The sequence below is a fragment of the Amia ocellicauda genome, chromosome 13 (genome assembly GCF_036373705.1).
Source record: "Amia ocellicauda isolate fAmiCal2 chromosome 13, fAmiCal2.hap1, whole genome shotgun sequence".
Taxonomy (NCBI): domain Eukaryota; kingdom Metazoa; phylum Chordata; class Actinopteri; order Amiiformes; family Amiidae; genus Amia; species Amia ocellicauda.
The window spans coordinates 27,767,267-27,785,600 of NC_089862.1; the positions used below are offsets into that span (position 1 = coordinate 27,767,267).

Below are 18,334 nucleotides of genomic sequence, written 5' to 3' on the forward strand. Positions count from 1 at the left end.
TGCACAGAAACCCCTCCCACTTGGGCAGTGCTTCCTTTTTTAGATAACCAGGGTTACATTCACATACAGCCAAAGAGATGCCCTATCGATATTCACGTTTATTTAAATAGAGCATATATTCCATAAACCATCTGATAAATAGTGATTGTGAGTATTGCTGAGCCTGTATAAGGAACAATATACAGAAAAATACCTTTGAATAGCTGTTGAATATAAACCACAACATTGTAAATAATCATCAATATCCACATGATGAGTAATAGAACTATTAGGCAAATTATTTTTGATTTCCATTAAATTCAGATTATGGAAGCAAATAGTTTATGGTACACAAAATGGCAGTTTGTGATTATTATTATTAGTAATATTATAGAGAGTGAGTGAGCAGGAGTCGACATCTGTATACAATATGTACAATACATTATGGTAAATGAATAACCACACTATTAACAATGCATTAAAAAATTACAAAGGAATTACATATGAGGAAAACTGAAAATTGAGAATGTATCCTTTAGAGTAAAGATTGGTGTGACACAATTTCCATGCAGTTTCACAATTTCACCAGTATTATAAAGTTATGAAAATGGCATTGAAGATTTTTTTTAACAAAAGTTCGTTTTATTGGGAAACCAAAGAATAATGAAAGAAGTGAAAGCAGTGAAGTTGATTTTGATGTCAATGCCAAATGACCCAGATTCCCACTATAGTAGTATGATAAGGCACATCTTACTTCATTAATTTTGGTCAGAATTGGATGGCATGACTACATTATAAAAATCTGATGTCATTATCATAGTTTCATTTTTTCTCTAATGACTTTAAGTATCGTGTAAACGTCCTTTTTCTTATTTATTACAAATGAACATCAGGGCAATGAACGCTTTTCAGAGAATTACAGCTTTTTCTTTAATATAGGAATATTTATTTTTGTTTCACATCTCAAGAGGGGCTGAAAAATCTTGCAATTAAATAATCTTAATCATTCAGATCATGTTTATATCATGATATTCAATCATCTTTGTGTACATTAACCCTATTTTAAATGTTTCTTCTCTTCCAACCTATATATATATATATATATATATATATATATATGTTTTTTATTATATTCATACATTATACACTCACACACACACACACACACACAGCATATGGGCACAGTGACAGTGTAAAGAGTAGAAATACTTTTTCTTGCTTTTCCCTTGAATATTGCCATGATATTTTTGTGCACGATACTGAACAAGCACAGAGAATGCTCCTTTGGGGAGATGAATATGAACTTGATGTATGCAAAAAACATCTTCACATGTATTTTTCATAGCTTGTCTCTGGATATTTATATCATGTTAATCACTGGTTTAACTAAATACCCAGAAATTAAGCTGTTTGTGGGAACTGTGTACTCCAGAACATCTCAGATACCAGTTTTATTACAGCCTCAGCTCACGGTGTGTTCACACTCTCCTCTGATGGTTTGTGTACATTTTCATGTTCTGTTGTAAACAACATGAGTATTTACATAAGACACTGCAGGGCAAAATAAATTAGTTTCCTATGGGAGCAGTACAAGTCACAGTGTATGCTCCCAGCTTCAACTGACACATTAATATCTAGACAACATAGTCTGGGCTTTAGAGTTTCCTGGATGGTCACAGTTTATGCTACACTAACAACATCAGAGTTCAAAGTGACATCAAAGCTGAGGTTTCATAATTAATTCTTCAAAACATTTTCTGTAAAATAAGTGATTTTTTTCCCCATTTAGTAGGACAGACAGAAGCCAAGACTGTGAGACAAGATTGCAGACAAATGTGGAATTGACAGTTACAATTGTACAGGCTCTATTAAACATATATCTGCAATTCAGTAACTGTTATTTAAAATTCAGCATCTGTTTTGATAGCTGTATATCTATTTATTAATTAAATAAATGAAACACATCACTAGAATAAATAATGGGCTAGACCAAATCATACCCTATTCACTCCTGTGAAAGCAAACGGCAGCAAATTCACTACAGGGTCCTAATTTACAAGTTACAATATGTGCTACCTAAACAAAATCTCTCTAAATTGAATGGGTGAAGCACTCTGTGGCAACTTTGCAATGGGCGATTTACCAAATAAAAAGCGGTAGATTGATCAAACCATCTTTTAGTTTGTCTTAAATATTTTATGTAATGGGTGGGATGGATATGAGCTTGGTGGGATTGATTTTGTAATGATTGTTGTTGCTATAATGTGGTGTTGAGTTTCCACAAATGTCTAATTTTTTTTTTAATTCATTTTCCTTTTTCTCAGGCCAACCATACATTCAGAGCATTGGGAATGCTAAAAGAGTTGGGTGAAGCATGGGAAATTCATGGACCTTTAATTTGGGATTTTTTGCAGAGAAGCACTGAAATGAATTCACTCCGGGTAAATACATTTATTTTAGTTATTTAAACAGTATGATTCTAGTGCAGTATTAATTGAGGGTTTACATGATATAAAGTTATCATAAAACGAATGTCTGGAAAACGGAGTCAGATTACAACATCTGTGTTGCAAAATCATTCAGAAAAGTAAACTGAAATAGAAAAGACAATTATTACAATACGATTGTCACCATAACATTCTCTTTTGCTAGTGGTGGATTGGTATGGCTTTTAATAATCTCTAGCCAATCAGTGATCATCTTTTCTGGTGCAAGTATTATTTTAGTTTTTAAATAACGTGTCTGCACCTACAGCAGCAACTGATGATGCAGATCCTGCTATCTACTGGTTTCTTCATAGAGAAAGATGACCAGCTATAGCCAAACTTGCAATGGGTTGTTTATCCATTCCACACATTCAGTGGATGCTGAGAGATCTTTTTCTCATTACTTACAAGTTATTAGAAGCCTGATCAGAAACCGTGCTTTAGCTCAGTGGTTTTCAACCCGTGTGCTGCAGCACAATGGTATGCTGTGAGGACTCCCCAGGTGTGCCATGAGATTTTTATCCCCTCAAAAATATTATGTTTTTTTTTTGTCAACTTGACAAATCTTTTATCAAATCAAACTTATTGTGAAAATGTAACATTTAAACATCTACTGTAGACTTTTTAAAATGATATATCCAACTGAAGTCGATATCTAAACAGAAAGGAAGGGAGAGCTGTGCAGTCGGTTCGCGCTGGTTGTGAGTTCAGTGGTACTGAAACGCAATTAATTAAATGGACAGATGTTGAATTCGTTTTTATTTTTCTTGCACACTGCTTGTCCTTTTTCTAGGTTGGACTTGTGGACAAAATAGATTTTATAAATAATATTAATATTATTAGTAGTTTGTCCTTGCCCTTTTGGTAGGTTTATTTATTTGATATGAAACTGCTTAAATTAACTGTGGATATATTTTTATTGTGCTCAGCTCTGGTGTGCATTCATTCCACAAACATTTCTGTTGCAAAACGTTTAATCAAATAGAATAAAACAGAGAGGATAGCATGTTTGATCCGTGTACTATAGTTTTTCAACAATTGTAATGCCCTTTGTTACGTTGAACCACTTAGCTGAATTAACTTGTTATAAAAAATTGTGAACTGAACATATTTTGCTGTTAATTTATATTTACTGCGAATAGTATTTTGTGTCTGGTCTTGGTCTGCCTGCACTAAATAAATTATTTGTATTACTTACAAGTAATTATTTAGTATGTCTACTTTTTTACCATACCACTAAAGGCCACTCCTTGCACTTCATACATTTGCCCTTTCAATTACTCTTCTACTGACATATTTTTACATGCCATGTGCATGTGAAAATAGTTTTAGCAACCTGTTGCCATTCAGGTAAGACAATACCTAGGAAATTTTGTTTTTTTTCATGTTGGTGTGTCGTGAGGTTTTTGGTCTTAGTAAAGTGTGCCGTAGCATTAAAAAGGTTGGGAACCACTGCTTTAGCTCATGGGTTCTAACAATAACTTCTGAAAGGAATTACAATGAAAGGCTAAGGATCATCCAACTGTATTTGTACACTGTTTAATTTGCAACTTAACTCTCACTGCTGTTTTGCAAGTACTGTAATACTATTATTTGTTTAGACTTAAAGAGTATGTCCATTTTGCAAAGAGTGTATTGTTTTTTTTTCAATTTTGTGAGTGAGCTTTTACTGCTGCTTTGCAAGTAAATTAATATATTGTTAGCTGCAGCTCTTCAGATTTAATAAAACAGGCTAACATGTTTCATGTCAAATGGTAAGGAGGGACTCTTAAGAGCTAATGTCCTAGTTTTCTATTTGTATGCTTTTTTTGTGTTTGTTTTTGAACAAAGTTACCTAAAATAGTATACAGGTGTAAAGCCACTTTGCATACTACCTAGATTTACAAATACAGTACAACATGTATAACTTATCATACTCATCACCATAAAACAAGCATTGATTATGATAAAGGTGTTCCTCTTCAGAACTGAACAACATGACTACTTTGTAAATAGCATACTTCTGTGTATCGTATGCACCATGCTTTGAAATATCACCTTCCTCTTTTGTCTTTTAATTGTTTTAACAAAAAGATCCACTTGGCCAGTACCCATTAGTTGAAAGGCTAGATAATATAGCATACAAGGTTAAATATATATCAGACGTCTTATTACATTTAGTTTTGTCAGTATTATTAGCATACTGCTATTTCATAGATAATCACATGTATAATAATTTACTGACAAAAAGACCTGTTATCCCTATAACATTTAAAAGTGAATTCCCTATTGATTTATTCAAGAACGTTTTAGACATCCATTGCTATTTTAACCCATTATAAATGTGCTGATGTGGAGGCGGCCTTTGATATATTATGTGATAAGTAACCCACCATCTGATTACATCATCCAGTCATTTCACTGCCGTTATAATTAGTTTTCATTTAAATGTTTAACGTAGACATTTGTATATATTCTATGATATGTATTGACAATTATGGCAGTGCTGCTGTATTTCAATGTCTATTTCCGATTTTTTTTTAAAGTACTTAATGATTGAGCCTGTTTGCAACAAAGTAGATGCTATACAGCTGCAGTAAATTGAATTCAATTACCTTAGTTAGGGTCACTGGAATTCAAGAACATAATCCACATTACGATCTTACCCAGAAATAAACACATCAGGTCTTTTATTTTTTCTTCATCAGTCAAAAAAGGAATCTATATGTATATATTTGGGACTGTAAGCCAGTTTCAGAGCAAAAGACCCAGAATGCTTTTATTATTAGTTACACACATATATAAATGCATACCTATTTATGTTTTCTATTGATTTTATTATGTGTTTGCAGAGTTACACAAGTAGAGTCTTTTTCAGTTTGTGTGCAATTGTTGGCTGTTTTCTTGGAAGCCTGATTGTAATGGTTACATAAAACTATACAAGACGAGGCACTTGTTTCAATGTTGTGCAATGTTCCTGTCAAGCATTTGTAATTAGTTACTGGTATTCTCTCTCTCATTATGATCACAATGGATTTATTTTTTTGTACCACCCTGCAGGATGGAGATTTGTAAAGTTTAGTGTATAATTTGTTTTGTTATGTTTTATTTTCAGTTTATTGTATTTCAGAACACCAGAACATGTCCACATTTACACTTGAATCAAATGGTGGGCTCATGCTTATTAGCTTACGAGTATTTGTAGCAAGATGTGGGGATGTATAGAGGCATACACCGATCAGCCATAACATTATGACCACTGACAGGTGAAGTGAATAACACTGATAATCTCGTTATCATGGCACCTGTCAGTGGGTGGGATATATTAGGCTGCAAGTGAACATTTTGTTCTCAAAGTTGATGTGTTAGAAGCAGGAAAAATGGGCAAGCGTAAGGATCTGAGCGACTTTGACAAGGGCCAAATTGTGATGGCTAGACGACTGGGTCAGAGCATCTCCAAAACTGCAGCTCTTGTGGGGTGTTCCTGGTCTGCAGTGGTCAGAACCTATCAAAAGTGGTCCAAGGAAGGAAAAGCGGTGAACCAGCGACAGGGTCTTGGGTGGCCAAGGCTCATTGATGCACGTGGGGAGCGAAGGCTGGCCCTTGTGGTCTGATCCAACAGACGAGCTACTGTAGCTCAAATTGCTGAAAAAGTGAATGCTGGTTCTGATAGAAAGGTGTCAGAACACACAGTGCATCGCAGTTTGTTGCGTATGGGGCTACGTAGCTGCAGAACAGTCAGGGTGCCCATGCTGACCCCCCTGTCCACTGCCGAAAGCACCTACAATGGGCACGTGAGCATCAGAACTGGACCACGGAGCAATGGAAGAAGGTAGCCTGGTCTGATGAATCAGGAGTTCAAGGTGTTGACTTGGCCTCCAAATTCCCCAGATCTCAATCCAATCGAGCATCTGTGGGATGTGCAGGACAAACAAGTCCGATCCATGGAGGCCCCACCTTGCAACTTACAGGACTTAAAGGATCTGCTGCTAACGTCTTGGTGCCAGATACCACAGCACACCTTCAGTGGTCTAGTGGAGTCCATGCCTCGACGGGTCATGGCTGTTTTGGGACCTACACAATATTAGGCAGGTGGTCATAATGTTATGGCTGATTGGTGTATATATATCACTACTCACTATTGGACAGTTGATACAGCTTTCAATTCAGGTACTCTCAGAAGCTAATTTAGAAAACTGCACCCCAGAACTTGAGTTAAATGAGTTGTGTTCAGTAGCTTTGTAAAAATGAAGAAAATTGCAGAAGATCAAAAGATACCTGAAGAAGTCAACTGTTATGTCTACCTTGGACAACACATCTGCCCAGATGGAGATCTTGTGGAAGAAATCAAAAGAAGAGTTAAAATGTGATGGAGTACATTTGGAAATAACAGCATGCTGTTGAAAGGAAACCTACCCATGTGACCGAAGAGAAAAGTATTTGACCAGTGCATCCTGCTAGTGCTCCGAATCCTGGTCACTCAATGCAAAAGTGGTACAGAAACCCAAAGAGGAATGGAAAGATGTATGTTTGGAATGACAAGGAGAGGCAGAATAAAAAGACATTATTGAAAGAATGAAAAAGTTTCAATTTTTCACTCTTTCAATAAAATGGCAATGGGCCAGACAAATTGCTGGAAGAACAGACCGAAGATGGACAAAAGAAGCCATAGAATGGATCCCAATAGATGATTAAAGACCAAGAAGAAGTACATATGAAAAAATTTGAAAATGAAATCAGAAGTTCTGCTGGCGTGACCTGGAAAAGAGATGCTGTATATTGAAACCAGAAGAAATATCTTGGGGAGGCCTTCATCCAGCAGTGGATCAATAAAGGCGGCTGCTGGTGATATAGGCCTATATATAATTTTGTGTGAAAACTGAAAGTCGCCCTGGGTAAAGGGCATCTGTTAAGAAATCATCGTAATAATAATAATGGAATTTTAGACATGCAGTTTCATCAGTGACATAGATATATTAGTCTACCTTAAACCTCCCATACCAGTCAAATTGACAGATATGTTAATTGCCTTTCTGTTATCTATATCAATCAGCTCACTAGCATTTTTGTAATATATACTGTTATTCATTACTGCATCATATGTGATTAGATTTACTGAATTGTAATTCAATTAGTCTTCTGTTCCTCAATGATTTACTTTGCACTTTCAAATAACCATTTTCACCTGTATGATTTCAGACATTTGTCACAGAAATGTGCTTCTGTTTTTTTGATCTGTGGTTACATTATTCACTGCAGTACTCACGAAAGAAGCTTCCATCAGAGATGTATAATGTAAGCCTGTTGTAAGAGAGGTGTTCGCAGTCTAGGTTTCTGTTGGCAACTTTGACATCAATTGGAGGTGTAATCACTTGATCATTGTTATATTTGAATTGTATTGTATGAGTATTTTGCTACAGTAAACAATGTAATTGCTCACTGAGAAAGTTTTAGAAGGGAGAAGCCCCTTGAATTGCTGCACAACATATGGCATCCAACCCATAGACAACCCAGTGGCTGTTTATGGCATGTGCACGGCCCACACAGAAAAGCGGCACATCTGCAAACTGCAAAACATAGATTGTAATATTTTGAAAGCTGATTTTAAATATTAATAGTTCCCTTGTATTATAGTTTTGACGGTAATGAATTGTGCGCTACACATTTTAAACCCTCATAAAACTAAGTTGATATATTTGTTTGTTAATTACTTGACTATTTTGAGTATAGGATTTACTTTTGTATGATTTAATATGTAAAATTAATGATTAGTGATTAAAATATATATAAAATATATATATCAATAATATATATTGCAATAGATTTAAGAAATAGGTTTGTCTATCATTATAATACCTTCATAATGTTACTGTAATCAGTCATTAAAACCTCTACAGCACTACTAGCTATGAGTAAAATTGGCGCTTCTACTGTAAAAACCAATATATAGGTAAATAAAAGTAATACTTTTGCATGAGACAAAGTGTGAGGGATGAGATTATTACTTTGAAATGGAAATGGAAATAAGTGTTGGGTACAATCAATTTTAATGACTAATGGAAAGCTAAGACAAAGGTCAAGTTTCACACTGCCTTTTTTAAATAACAAAATGTTCTTTCAGATTGATTCATCTGTGAAAACATCTGATCTGAAAATATTTCTCTGTGTAGTGGCTACACAAATGCATCAGAATGACGCTTATACTTCTATTAATAAAAATAAAAGATCTGTTACTTACTAGATCTTCAACTTAATATGGTGTGCAGGAATACAAGTCTTGAACAATGCAGTTGTGAAACATGTATAGGGTTTCTTAATCATACATTTAGAAAATGTCTTAGCAATGATTAAACACCATTTTAAAATATGATTATCATCATTATTATTATTATTATTATTATTATTATGATTAGTAGTAGTAGTAGTAGTAGTAGTAGTAGTAGTAGTATTAGTAGTATGGTTAGTAGTATAAATCACTAGATTCTCTAAATAAAAACTACCATCTAGTATTTAAGTAAATGCTTGCACTAATGTTTGGCATAGTAGTATTACACAAATTGATTTTAAGACAAATAAACAAATGGTCCTGTGATTCGCAAAGGCTACTGCTGTCAGATAATATATTACGGGTGAAAGTGTCAACAATTGCAGTTGGCATGTATAAACAACATGTTAAGAACGTCATTTCTCCAACATACTGTTAGACACGATGAGCCACATATTTAAAAAAAAAAATGAAAAAAGTGAACTTTCTAATTATATTTCTATTGCTGCTCATCCTGTGTCATAGAGGGAATGAGAAACTAATTATGGGTAAGTGCTGAATAATTTGTACCCTCGCAGCTGGGAAGGATTAGTGTAGCACTGAAGGAGCATAAACCTTCAGAAAACCACGCTCACCTGAAACTGAGATTACTCTAGTGTCATCTAAAATTAATTTATTGGCAGTTGTAATAAAGAGCCATGCATATTCTGAGTATTCATTACCCTAGCCATAACCTTTAGTCTTAAACACTGGGCTTTATTTTTTTTTTTTAGTCGATATACTTTGTTTCCTTCTTTGTACATACTCTGATTTCAACAGTGAAGAATACAGAATACTAATTCTTCTGGATGCACTGTTTTTAAGTCTCCTCCTTGAACCACAACAATATATAGATTAACCCTTACCCTCACCAAACTACTAAACAAGTAGTGTTTATTTGTTTCCTTAAATTAGCAAAATCTGTATTTCGCTGTGGATTTGTGTAGTAGTGAAGCAGTCTTTCAAACATTATTTATCTCAGTAGAGAAACATGTTGTAATATATGTTCAAAACATCCTGTAATACTAGTGAGGTTATGTTATGTTTATGTTTACAGTTATAATATAACAAAAATAATTATCCTTTTATATCCCACTTAACTACTGAGTGTTAGTCATGATTCAAGGAGATCCCATTAACAATTCATTCAATACATGCTGCCACGGTGTTCAATTATTGTTAAACTACTTTAAAAGTGCCGCTTTCATACTTACTGGGAGAAGTGCACACACCTGACTGATAGCTGCACAATCCCACACTTGAGTAACAAGGGACGGGTGTTTATATTGTATAGCAGGTCTACTATCCCTCTGCTACATTTACCAACATTTATTCCAGTGGCCAGCTCAATTCAAACCTGTGATCTTCAGACCATAGGATTAGTCCTTTATGAGGCTTTAATCCTATGAGGCACTTAGTAGTTCAGCCAAAGAGATAGTCTGTTCTGTGATTTATGAGTTTATTTGTTTTTTGACAGTGCTATTAAAGGAAATGACTATTACCATTACAGAACTACTTGATAAAGGTTTTTATAGGTCTGTACAATTCAGTCTTCTTAATTAGCCCAGCTGAGTCAAGGATTTTGATATAATTAATCTAAGGTCAATTAGTGCTTTAGTTCACTTGTGAAAACAAAAAGCTTTTTTATTTTTTATAGTTATATGTTTTCCTTAAATAGGAGTGTCCTGGATACATCCATATTTTCTCACTGACCTAAATTGTTTTTTTCTTAAATATACTTGATAGAATATAGATAGATAGATAGATAGATAGATATACACTTCAAAATGTGGTATATACAAGTATGCCAATAAATTAATATTATTAAATGCACACTGTTTATATGATGTCAATGGAAAAGTGTTTTGAGTTTTTCTGAATATCGGTGTTTGAGTATCCCACCCCTTACACATCCATTTACTATTTAAACCAGGTATCCTTACCTAATAGCCAGCAATTTCCATATTTCTTTCAGTTGGTTTAATATTTGATCGTTCTTAAAACAATAGTAGTCGTGGACTGACCCGAGACTCTTTGCTACAACATTTATGATTATTAAGTTTGAATCACAAATCACCTGGACATTCACAGAATGTTTTCTATTTCTATAAATATAGTTCAGAATAAACAGGAGGTTTTAAATGCATATGAGTACAGTCTCTTGCTCACAGCAAGCTGGGTAAACAGAAATCATATATCATTTTTAAGGCTCAAGCATGCAAGCATGATCATCCAGTAGCTCAATAATTGTGTGGCTGGCAAGACTGTACCTGTTCATGATTTGTTCTTTTGATCTTGGTAATGTGTTTTCCCCACATTTCCTTTGAAAGGATTGCGGATTGTGACAGTTTAAAACATGCTTTTTCAGAGTTCTTAACTATTTGACTCAATTGAAAGTGTCACAAAGGCTGGTAGCTTTAGTTCATCTCGTTTTAGTAAATGGTACACCTCATTTGCACAATCTCCACACCATTGTTGTGTTTGTTTTGCAGAAACACACAGAATTAACAAATTCATCAACGGTTTAACCACAAACACAAATTATTTCCGCAAAACAATTCTTTAAGCAATGCAAAAGTTATTGCTCTTAGCACATGTCACCTGACATTCCGGACTCATTTGCAAGCGCTTTAGCATGTTCCTAGGTGAGAGATTGGTTGTAATTGAGATTTGTAAAATCCCTGATTTGATTCCTCCCCCTCATTACCATTAAGAAAACCTATATCATAGGGCACCTGTTCTTTGGAAATATATAATTGTATTAAATATCTGTGGCACTGGAATTAATTAATTAATTTCTAATCAAAACCTTCAGCAGCCACCAAAGCAAACCTAAAAAAGCAGTGTGTTCATCTCCTTTGACACTAATTATTGCCTTGTACAATACACACAATCATTTTTACAACATTGTCATTGTAAACAAATGCATCCATGTCCATGTACACAAAAACGGATGATTAATGAAGACAGAACAATTCATGATGTTATATTCACAACATTAGCAACACTTATAGAACTGCAATCCCAGTGATAATATGTTTGTACAGGGCTATTTTGTTAAGAAATTCCAGATCCACAGCTGTGCTGCTAAATTCATCCACAGTGTAAATCATTCTACAAAACTCATCGCTGAAACTGCTAATGAAATCTCTGAGTTGTGATTCAGAGATGTTTTATTTTATTTTGACCCTACAATTCAATAACTGCCATGTCTTGCATAACTCCCTGTTTTGTCTAATTACACACTGAATGGCTCTGAAAATACATGGGCACCTTACGTATCTAAGAAGATGTATGCCATTATTCAAAACTAATGAATGAAATATGCTGAATAATTCATAGGGATAACCTTCCTACCTTAAAAGAGTGGCATTAAACTAAAACTTGATCGATAATTAGGATAAGTTATGAAAAAGTGATTTCTGCATTGAAACACAAATGTTAACTTTAACAGTAACTTTTTAATGTTTACATTTAGCTCCTGGAAAATATTTTGTTATACAAGAATCAAAAAGAGCACTATATCCATCCATCTATCTAACTATAAATCACACTAAGAAATCATATTTGTTTCTTTCAGCAGGACAGACGGGGTCCTTATTTTTATAGCAACCTTATTTCAATTGAGATTAACATATATTTGTATTAACACATTGACCACTAGGTAAAAGCATACTCTGTGTGTCTGCTTTTGGCTACAAGTACATTTGTAGTCCTTGCTCTTGTCCCTGCAGCAAAGAAAAGAAGGAAAAAGAAAAGGGAGGTGGGAAGGGGGCTGCTGGTGAGGGTGGTGTGTATGTGTGTGTATGGGAGGGGGGGTTCATGCACAAGGTTATAGTACAATACTGCCATCTAGCTTGAATCTTTTAATTGGTATACAAAATAAAATGTTAGCAATTCTAATACATGATAATCAGCATTAACACAATGTGGCATCATGGAGATCGCTTGTATTTCTATTGTTTTGCATTCTGCCTTTGATTTCAGAGAACACTGATTGATGTCCGTTTGAAATGTGCATTTCTCTCACGGAATAGGCACTGCTCAATAACCCTGTGGCGGCAACGCTTCTGAACCTCCAAATAAATGGAACCGGATGGACAGCAGAGCGTCTTTCGAACTTCCTGTACAATGGCCCCCCAGAAGGACGGCGTCCAGGAATGCCTACCTATGACTGGAGAAACTCCTTCAACTACACCAGTGAAGCTCTCCGCACTCTGACTCAATTCCTAGGGGTCTGTTATTTTCTGATACCATTGTTCTTCCCACACCTTTGGACTCTTTTAGCTGAAATTTATTTAAATTGTAGCTAAACAGCACTGTATCTAAACCTGCAGCAGGTGCAGAAACCGCCTTGTTTATGCTTCTTTGCTGTGCCATGTCAAGACTTTTATGCATCTGAAGGAGCGAGGCTTTGTGCTTCAGTGCTTGGAAGTACCTGATAAAAGTACCTGCCTCTTCATAATTATCTACTGGCATTTGCAATAGCAGGCTCAATTCGATGAACAAATGGCAGGTGTTCTACCCATCTCTGCTAAGGTGGGGAGATAGCAGTGAGGGGGTTGTGTATGTAGTACAGCATAGATAGGATGATCACTCAGTACTTTTCACAGGCAGAAATAAGATGTACAATTAGGTGCAGATGTATGAGAACATCTTTTAGACTATTTAAAAACTAAAAACATTTCTGAGATGTTTATTTGAATCACCAACTTTGATTTGAAGCATTCTGTGCACTGACATTGTTTAGTGCTGATCCATGATTGTTTGTTTAGATTAATACAGAATTTATTATAATTGTATGTGGATTGCATGTGTGACACATTGGAATCATCAAGAAAAAGAAAAAGAAAACATCTCTCTGTATAGAATTACAGTGTTTTAATTCAAAATGTGCATTTATAATGCAATACACATGCACTCCACTGTACTTTAGATCATCCTGATGTTTATTTCAGTTGTCCCCCAAAAAATTATACTGTATATAGGTAGAGACATTAAAAGCACAATTTATTCAATAAATACATGTTACATCAAAATGGAATTTTAATTTGCTTAGCTTTGTGTTACTGAGAGCAAAGTTAGAAATCAAATTTAAAGGCAAAGATAAAAGGGGGAGCAGAGTGAAGACTTTTTTAACACTTATCTATCTGTCACACTACACCTATCTGTCATATTTAGCCTTTGGAGTTATGTCTACAAACACCCTAAGCATCTTCCCTTCATAATTCTCGAAACACAACACCACCACACCTCTCTACCTTACTGCTGTACTCGTATTAGTATTTCTGTTTTGGATTAGTACTGATCGCTAAAGACTGGTTAAATACCTATTAGGCAAAAATCCTCCTGGTTTCACAACGCTTCCATTTCTCAAATCAAGTACATCTGTACTAGAGTGAAATATTTAACAAGTAATAATAATTAAGTCATAAAACATGTGAACAGCCACCCTGTTACACATCATCAGTCAGGGTTAGTGCCGTACTCTGGACAGGAAATAAACCAGACTAGCTTTTTAAAAAACAAAACAGTGCAACTGATGAGTCTAATTTCTACATCTGGATGGATTCTCTCTTCACCAAAATTAACCTAATGAGCAGCTATTGCTATGAAATTGAACCCAGGGGATCAGGTTCAGCTGTGGCAAACAAGCCATGTCTCACTGGGTGCCAGTTTGTTGGAGGTCACTGTAGCAGAGTGAAGCGAATAAACTCAAATCTGTCCTCTCACCATGGCCCAGGAGACCACCAGGCCACTTTGAATCTTCCCACGGGGGTTCTGCAACTTGCAGGTGGCTGGGATTACTATCTGTGTTGTTCTAGCCTCAAGACTCACCTTTTCCATGAGCATAATACATCATAATAAGGCAAGATAAAGGATAATAATCACAGGGAAAATATTTAAATATGTACAATTAAGATGTCTATTTATCACAATCATCTTAGACAAGAAGTAGCACAATGTCTGCAAAAATAACATATTCCAAACAGTATGGGCCTGTTTTTTTAAGCTATTTGAATATACAAGCAAATTCTGTGCACATGCAGTAGAATGTATTTTAATACAATTAAAAATGTAAAGTTTAATACATATTGCTCTTTATGTTGATTTATATGTACATTATATTTCTCATTGGATGGTTGTATTTCTTACAGTGCTTAGCCTTAGACAAGTTTGAAGCAGCCCCCAATGAGGAAAGACTGATTGAAAAGTCCATGAAGTTAATTCAAGAGAAGAAGTTCTGGGCTGGGATTGTATTTGAAGCTATGGACACTAAAGCCAGTCAGCCTCCTCCTTTTGTGAAGTATAAAATTAGGATGGACATTGATGAAGTTGAACGGACAACTAAAGTGAAGGAGAGGTATGTAAGCAAATTCATGCTTCCAAAATTATGTTTGTATGCATGCCAGACAGTCTGTATGTTTTAGGAAATTGTCAGCATTTCTCTTATAATGTCTGACAGATATGTATTCCATATAAAAAATCTCATGCATTTCTTTATCACGCTAACTAACTATTAAGGTATCTGCTACTGCTTCTCTTCGGTGCACGGTAGCGATGCTCATAGGGGTTGGATGTTAGGAGTTAAATAAGGGGTTTTTAGGAATTCACAATTTCAATTGAAATAAAACAAAGTGTGTTTCAAGGGACCAAAATGATGTAGCCTACATGTTAGCAAGTATTGATTTTCCACATGCATGATGCCAGACTCTCCTATAAACCTGTAACAATACAATTAATACAAAACAAATACAAGAAAAACATGAACAAAATACTTCTAATGTTAATGCACAGCATAAAGAACTTTGCAAATTCTACAATGTGACAGTTTCAGAAAGAAAAACTAGCTTGAATTGAAGATTTGTTTTACTTCCAATATGGTATGATTTATTTACCACTTAAAAGCCATGTTCAGGTGAAAAAGTTAAACTCCCTAATGCATAACAACAGGTGGTAGTCAGATAAATACCTTCTGTGAGTATATTGTCCTCTATTGTTCAGTGATATTCCGGTTCAGACCAAATCACGCCTTCCTGTCTTTTCAGTGCAACAGATTTTAATTTACTTTTATTGTTACTACATTTTTGTTTATGTATTTTTCATTTATGCTAGGAACAACCTCAATTTAAACATTAAAATTGTCTTCTGACACTGTGAATGTTTCATAGGATTCGTACAATGAACAAAATAGACTGAATTACCTCTCTCTCTCTCTCTGTATATGTGTGTGTGTGTGTGTGTGTGTGTATATATATGTGTATATATATATATATATATATATATATATATATACATACATACATATATACATACATACATATATATAGTGGCACCGTGGAGGGATGACCCCGATGATGGGTTCAATTAATATGCGGGGACTAGGGAAACGGCAGGGATATGGTACAGGATGGTGCATTTATTATTTACAGTGCAGTGGGTAAAAACATATATAAGCAACAAAAGCTTAAATTGTGCTGTTGGCAATATGATACTGGCATTTAAAATGATGTCATACTCTTTCAGCTAGACCTGCGGAAATTATCAAATTGATCATTGAAGAACCCTGAAAAGTACTTGAAATGTGTGTCAGGACAAGTGTTGAATTCTGTGTAACATTTGCAGTGTCAGAAGCCATTTTAACATTTATTTTTCATTGATTTGGAAGATAGTCACAACAGACCAAGATTGACACCAGAGTAATGAGAAAAGGCTATAGGAATTCTGAGTGCCAGACTGTTGGTGCTTGAGATTGAGAAGAGATTACACTTCTACCAAATGACTCTTACAAGTTTTTTTTTTATATGTGACTAACAAACAGGCAGCACTGGGGGACATTCAGGCTTTGTTCAGCCAACAGTTACTACCCTTAAACTGATGGCATGGAAGGTGTCTGTCACAATACCCTGAGAACTTCAGACACCAAACAACACTAAACACGATAAAAAAACAATTGTTCATTATTTATTTATTTTTACCTTACATATACATAAAGAATAACACACTATATCATTTTGTGATTAGGCTATATGACTATAATCAATATGGATTGTAAGTAGCTGTGACAGTTTTCATGTTGTTCTTGTATTTTTTGTTGTCACATGGTGCTCATAGATTAACAGTAATTTGTAGCATTTGTTGAGGGGAAAAGGGAAAGCAACAGAGGTCTAAAACAGCTACAATGTGCATTGTATGTTCACAGAGGCTCCCGTTCCCCAGTTGCTGACAATGATTTGTGTTTTTCTAATAAGGTTATGGGCTCCCGGGGCTCGTGACAATTCCTATAACGACTTGCGTTATATATGGGGAGGATTTGCCTATCTGCAGGACATGATGGACCACGGCATTATACGAACACACACGTCCAAATCCCAGCCACTCGGCGTATTTGTTCAGCAAATGCCGTATCCCTGCTATGTGAATGATGTGTGAGTACAAAGCTTTTATCTGTCTCAATGTGATTATAAGGGGAAGAAAGCATTACTGCAATAAAAATCTACTCGCTCTGGGAGATGCCACTCATCAGCACCGTGGGCCTGAGTAATGTTCTTATCAATCGCTTACCCCTGCAAATTTCCCAGTGGAAATTTGGGCAACTGTTTATTTTTATTTTTTTCAAATGGAAGTGGCAAACTTAGTCCATGCTAAGGAGAAAACTAAAACTTGAAAAAAATATATATAAAAAAATAAGCCTCATTAAAAAAAATTCCTTACATGACATTTATAACTATGATATTTAACAACCTATGATTTTAAAGAGAACAGTAAATGTGTGTTTCTTAAAAAAAAAATATATATATAGAGAGAGAAAACATGATGGGAGCACTGGTCTGCATCAAAGACAGAAGACACTTCAGTACTTCAATAAATAAGACCAAGCTCTTGCTTATGTGTGCTGTTTAGTTTAGTGTTACAAAACTATTCCACTTTATTCAAGCCCAACATGGGGATTTCCTATGCTAGGGAGGCATATTTTGTTTATCGCTACTTTGCCTCCCCATTATGATACACAATGTAAAATGAGCGTATTATACAATTGTGTAATTAACTGTGTGCTAAGTTATTCATGCTACCTAAATAATGTGTAATCATAAGTGCTATTCTCCTCATTGGCAGTACCATTTCCAAGACCTGGAGATCACACATGACTTAGGTCTTATGAATAGCATCTGTGTGGGAGGGGTTAAAACATGCTAAGTAAATGTTTAGTATTGAAGAACAGATGCTTGATTTTGTAATTACTGCCTCTGGTGAAGAAATGTTGACGAAAAAAAAAAGCATTGAGAACTAAGTGTCCCTTTAACTTATATTATTTTTATGAGAATTGTAATTTTATCAACTTTAATTTATATAGACTTACAGCCAATGGAGTTTCTTAATTAAAATTAAGAGCAAGCTATTAATTGTTGTCAAGTCAAATCTGTTTCGCAAAAGGCCTTCTTGCTGATGATAATACACACAGAAAATGTTATAATTATAAGATATTCAGGTGTAAACAAGTTAATTATCCCTGATTTAAACAAATTAATCGAATGTGCAATTCTTCTGTTGTTTATGTGTTTATTTTAATTATTTGTTTATATGT

The 18,334-nt window shown here is 34.9% G+C and overlaps 1 protein-coding gene across 1 annotated transcript in view; it reads left to right on the forward strand.

Moving 5' to 3' along the window:
* The window catches only part of LOC136766688 (phospholipid-transporting ATPase ABCA1), a 287,811-nt gene that overhangs the window by 80,989 nt on the left and 188,488 nt on the right, over positions 1-18,334 (forward strand). Inside the window, exons 11-14 of the mRNA XM_066720398.1 lie at positions 2,304-2,420; positions 12,786-12,983; positions 14,907-15,112; positions 17,001-17,177. Coding sequence (XP_066576495.1) covers positions 2,304-2,420; positions 12,786-12,983; positions 14,907-15,112; positions 17,001-17,177 — 698 coding nt within the window. The remainder of the gene's footprint in view (positions 1-2,303; positions 2,421-12,785; positions 12,984-14,906; positions 15,113-17,000; positions 17,178-18,334) is intronic.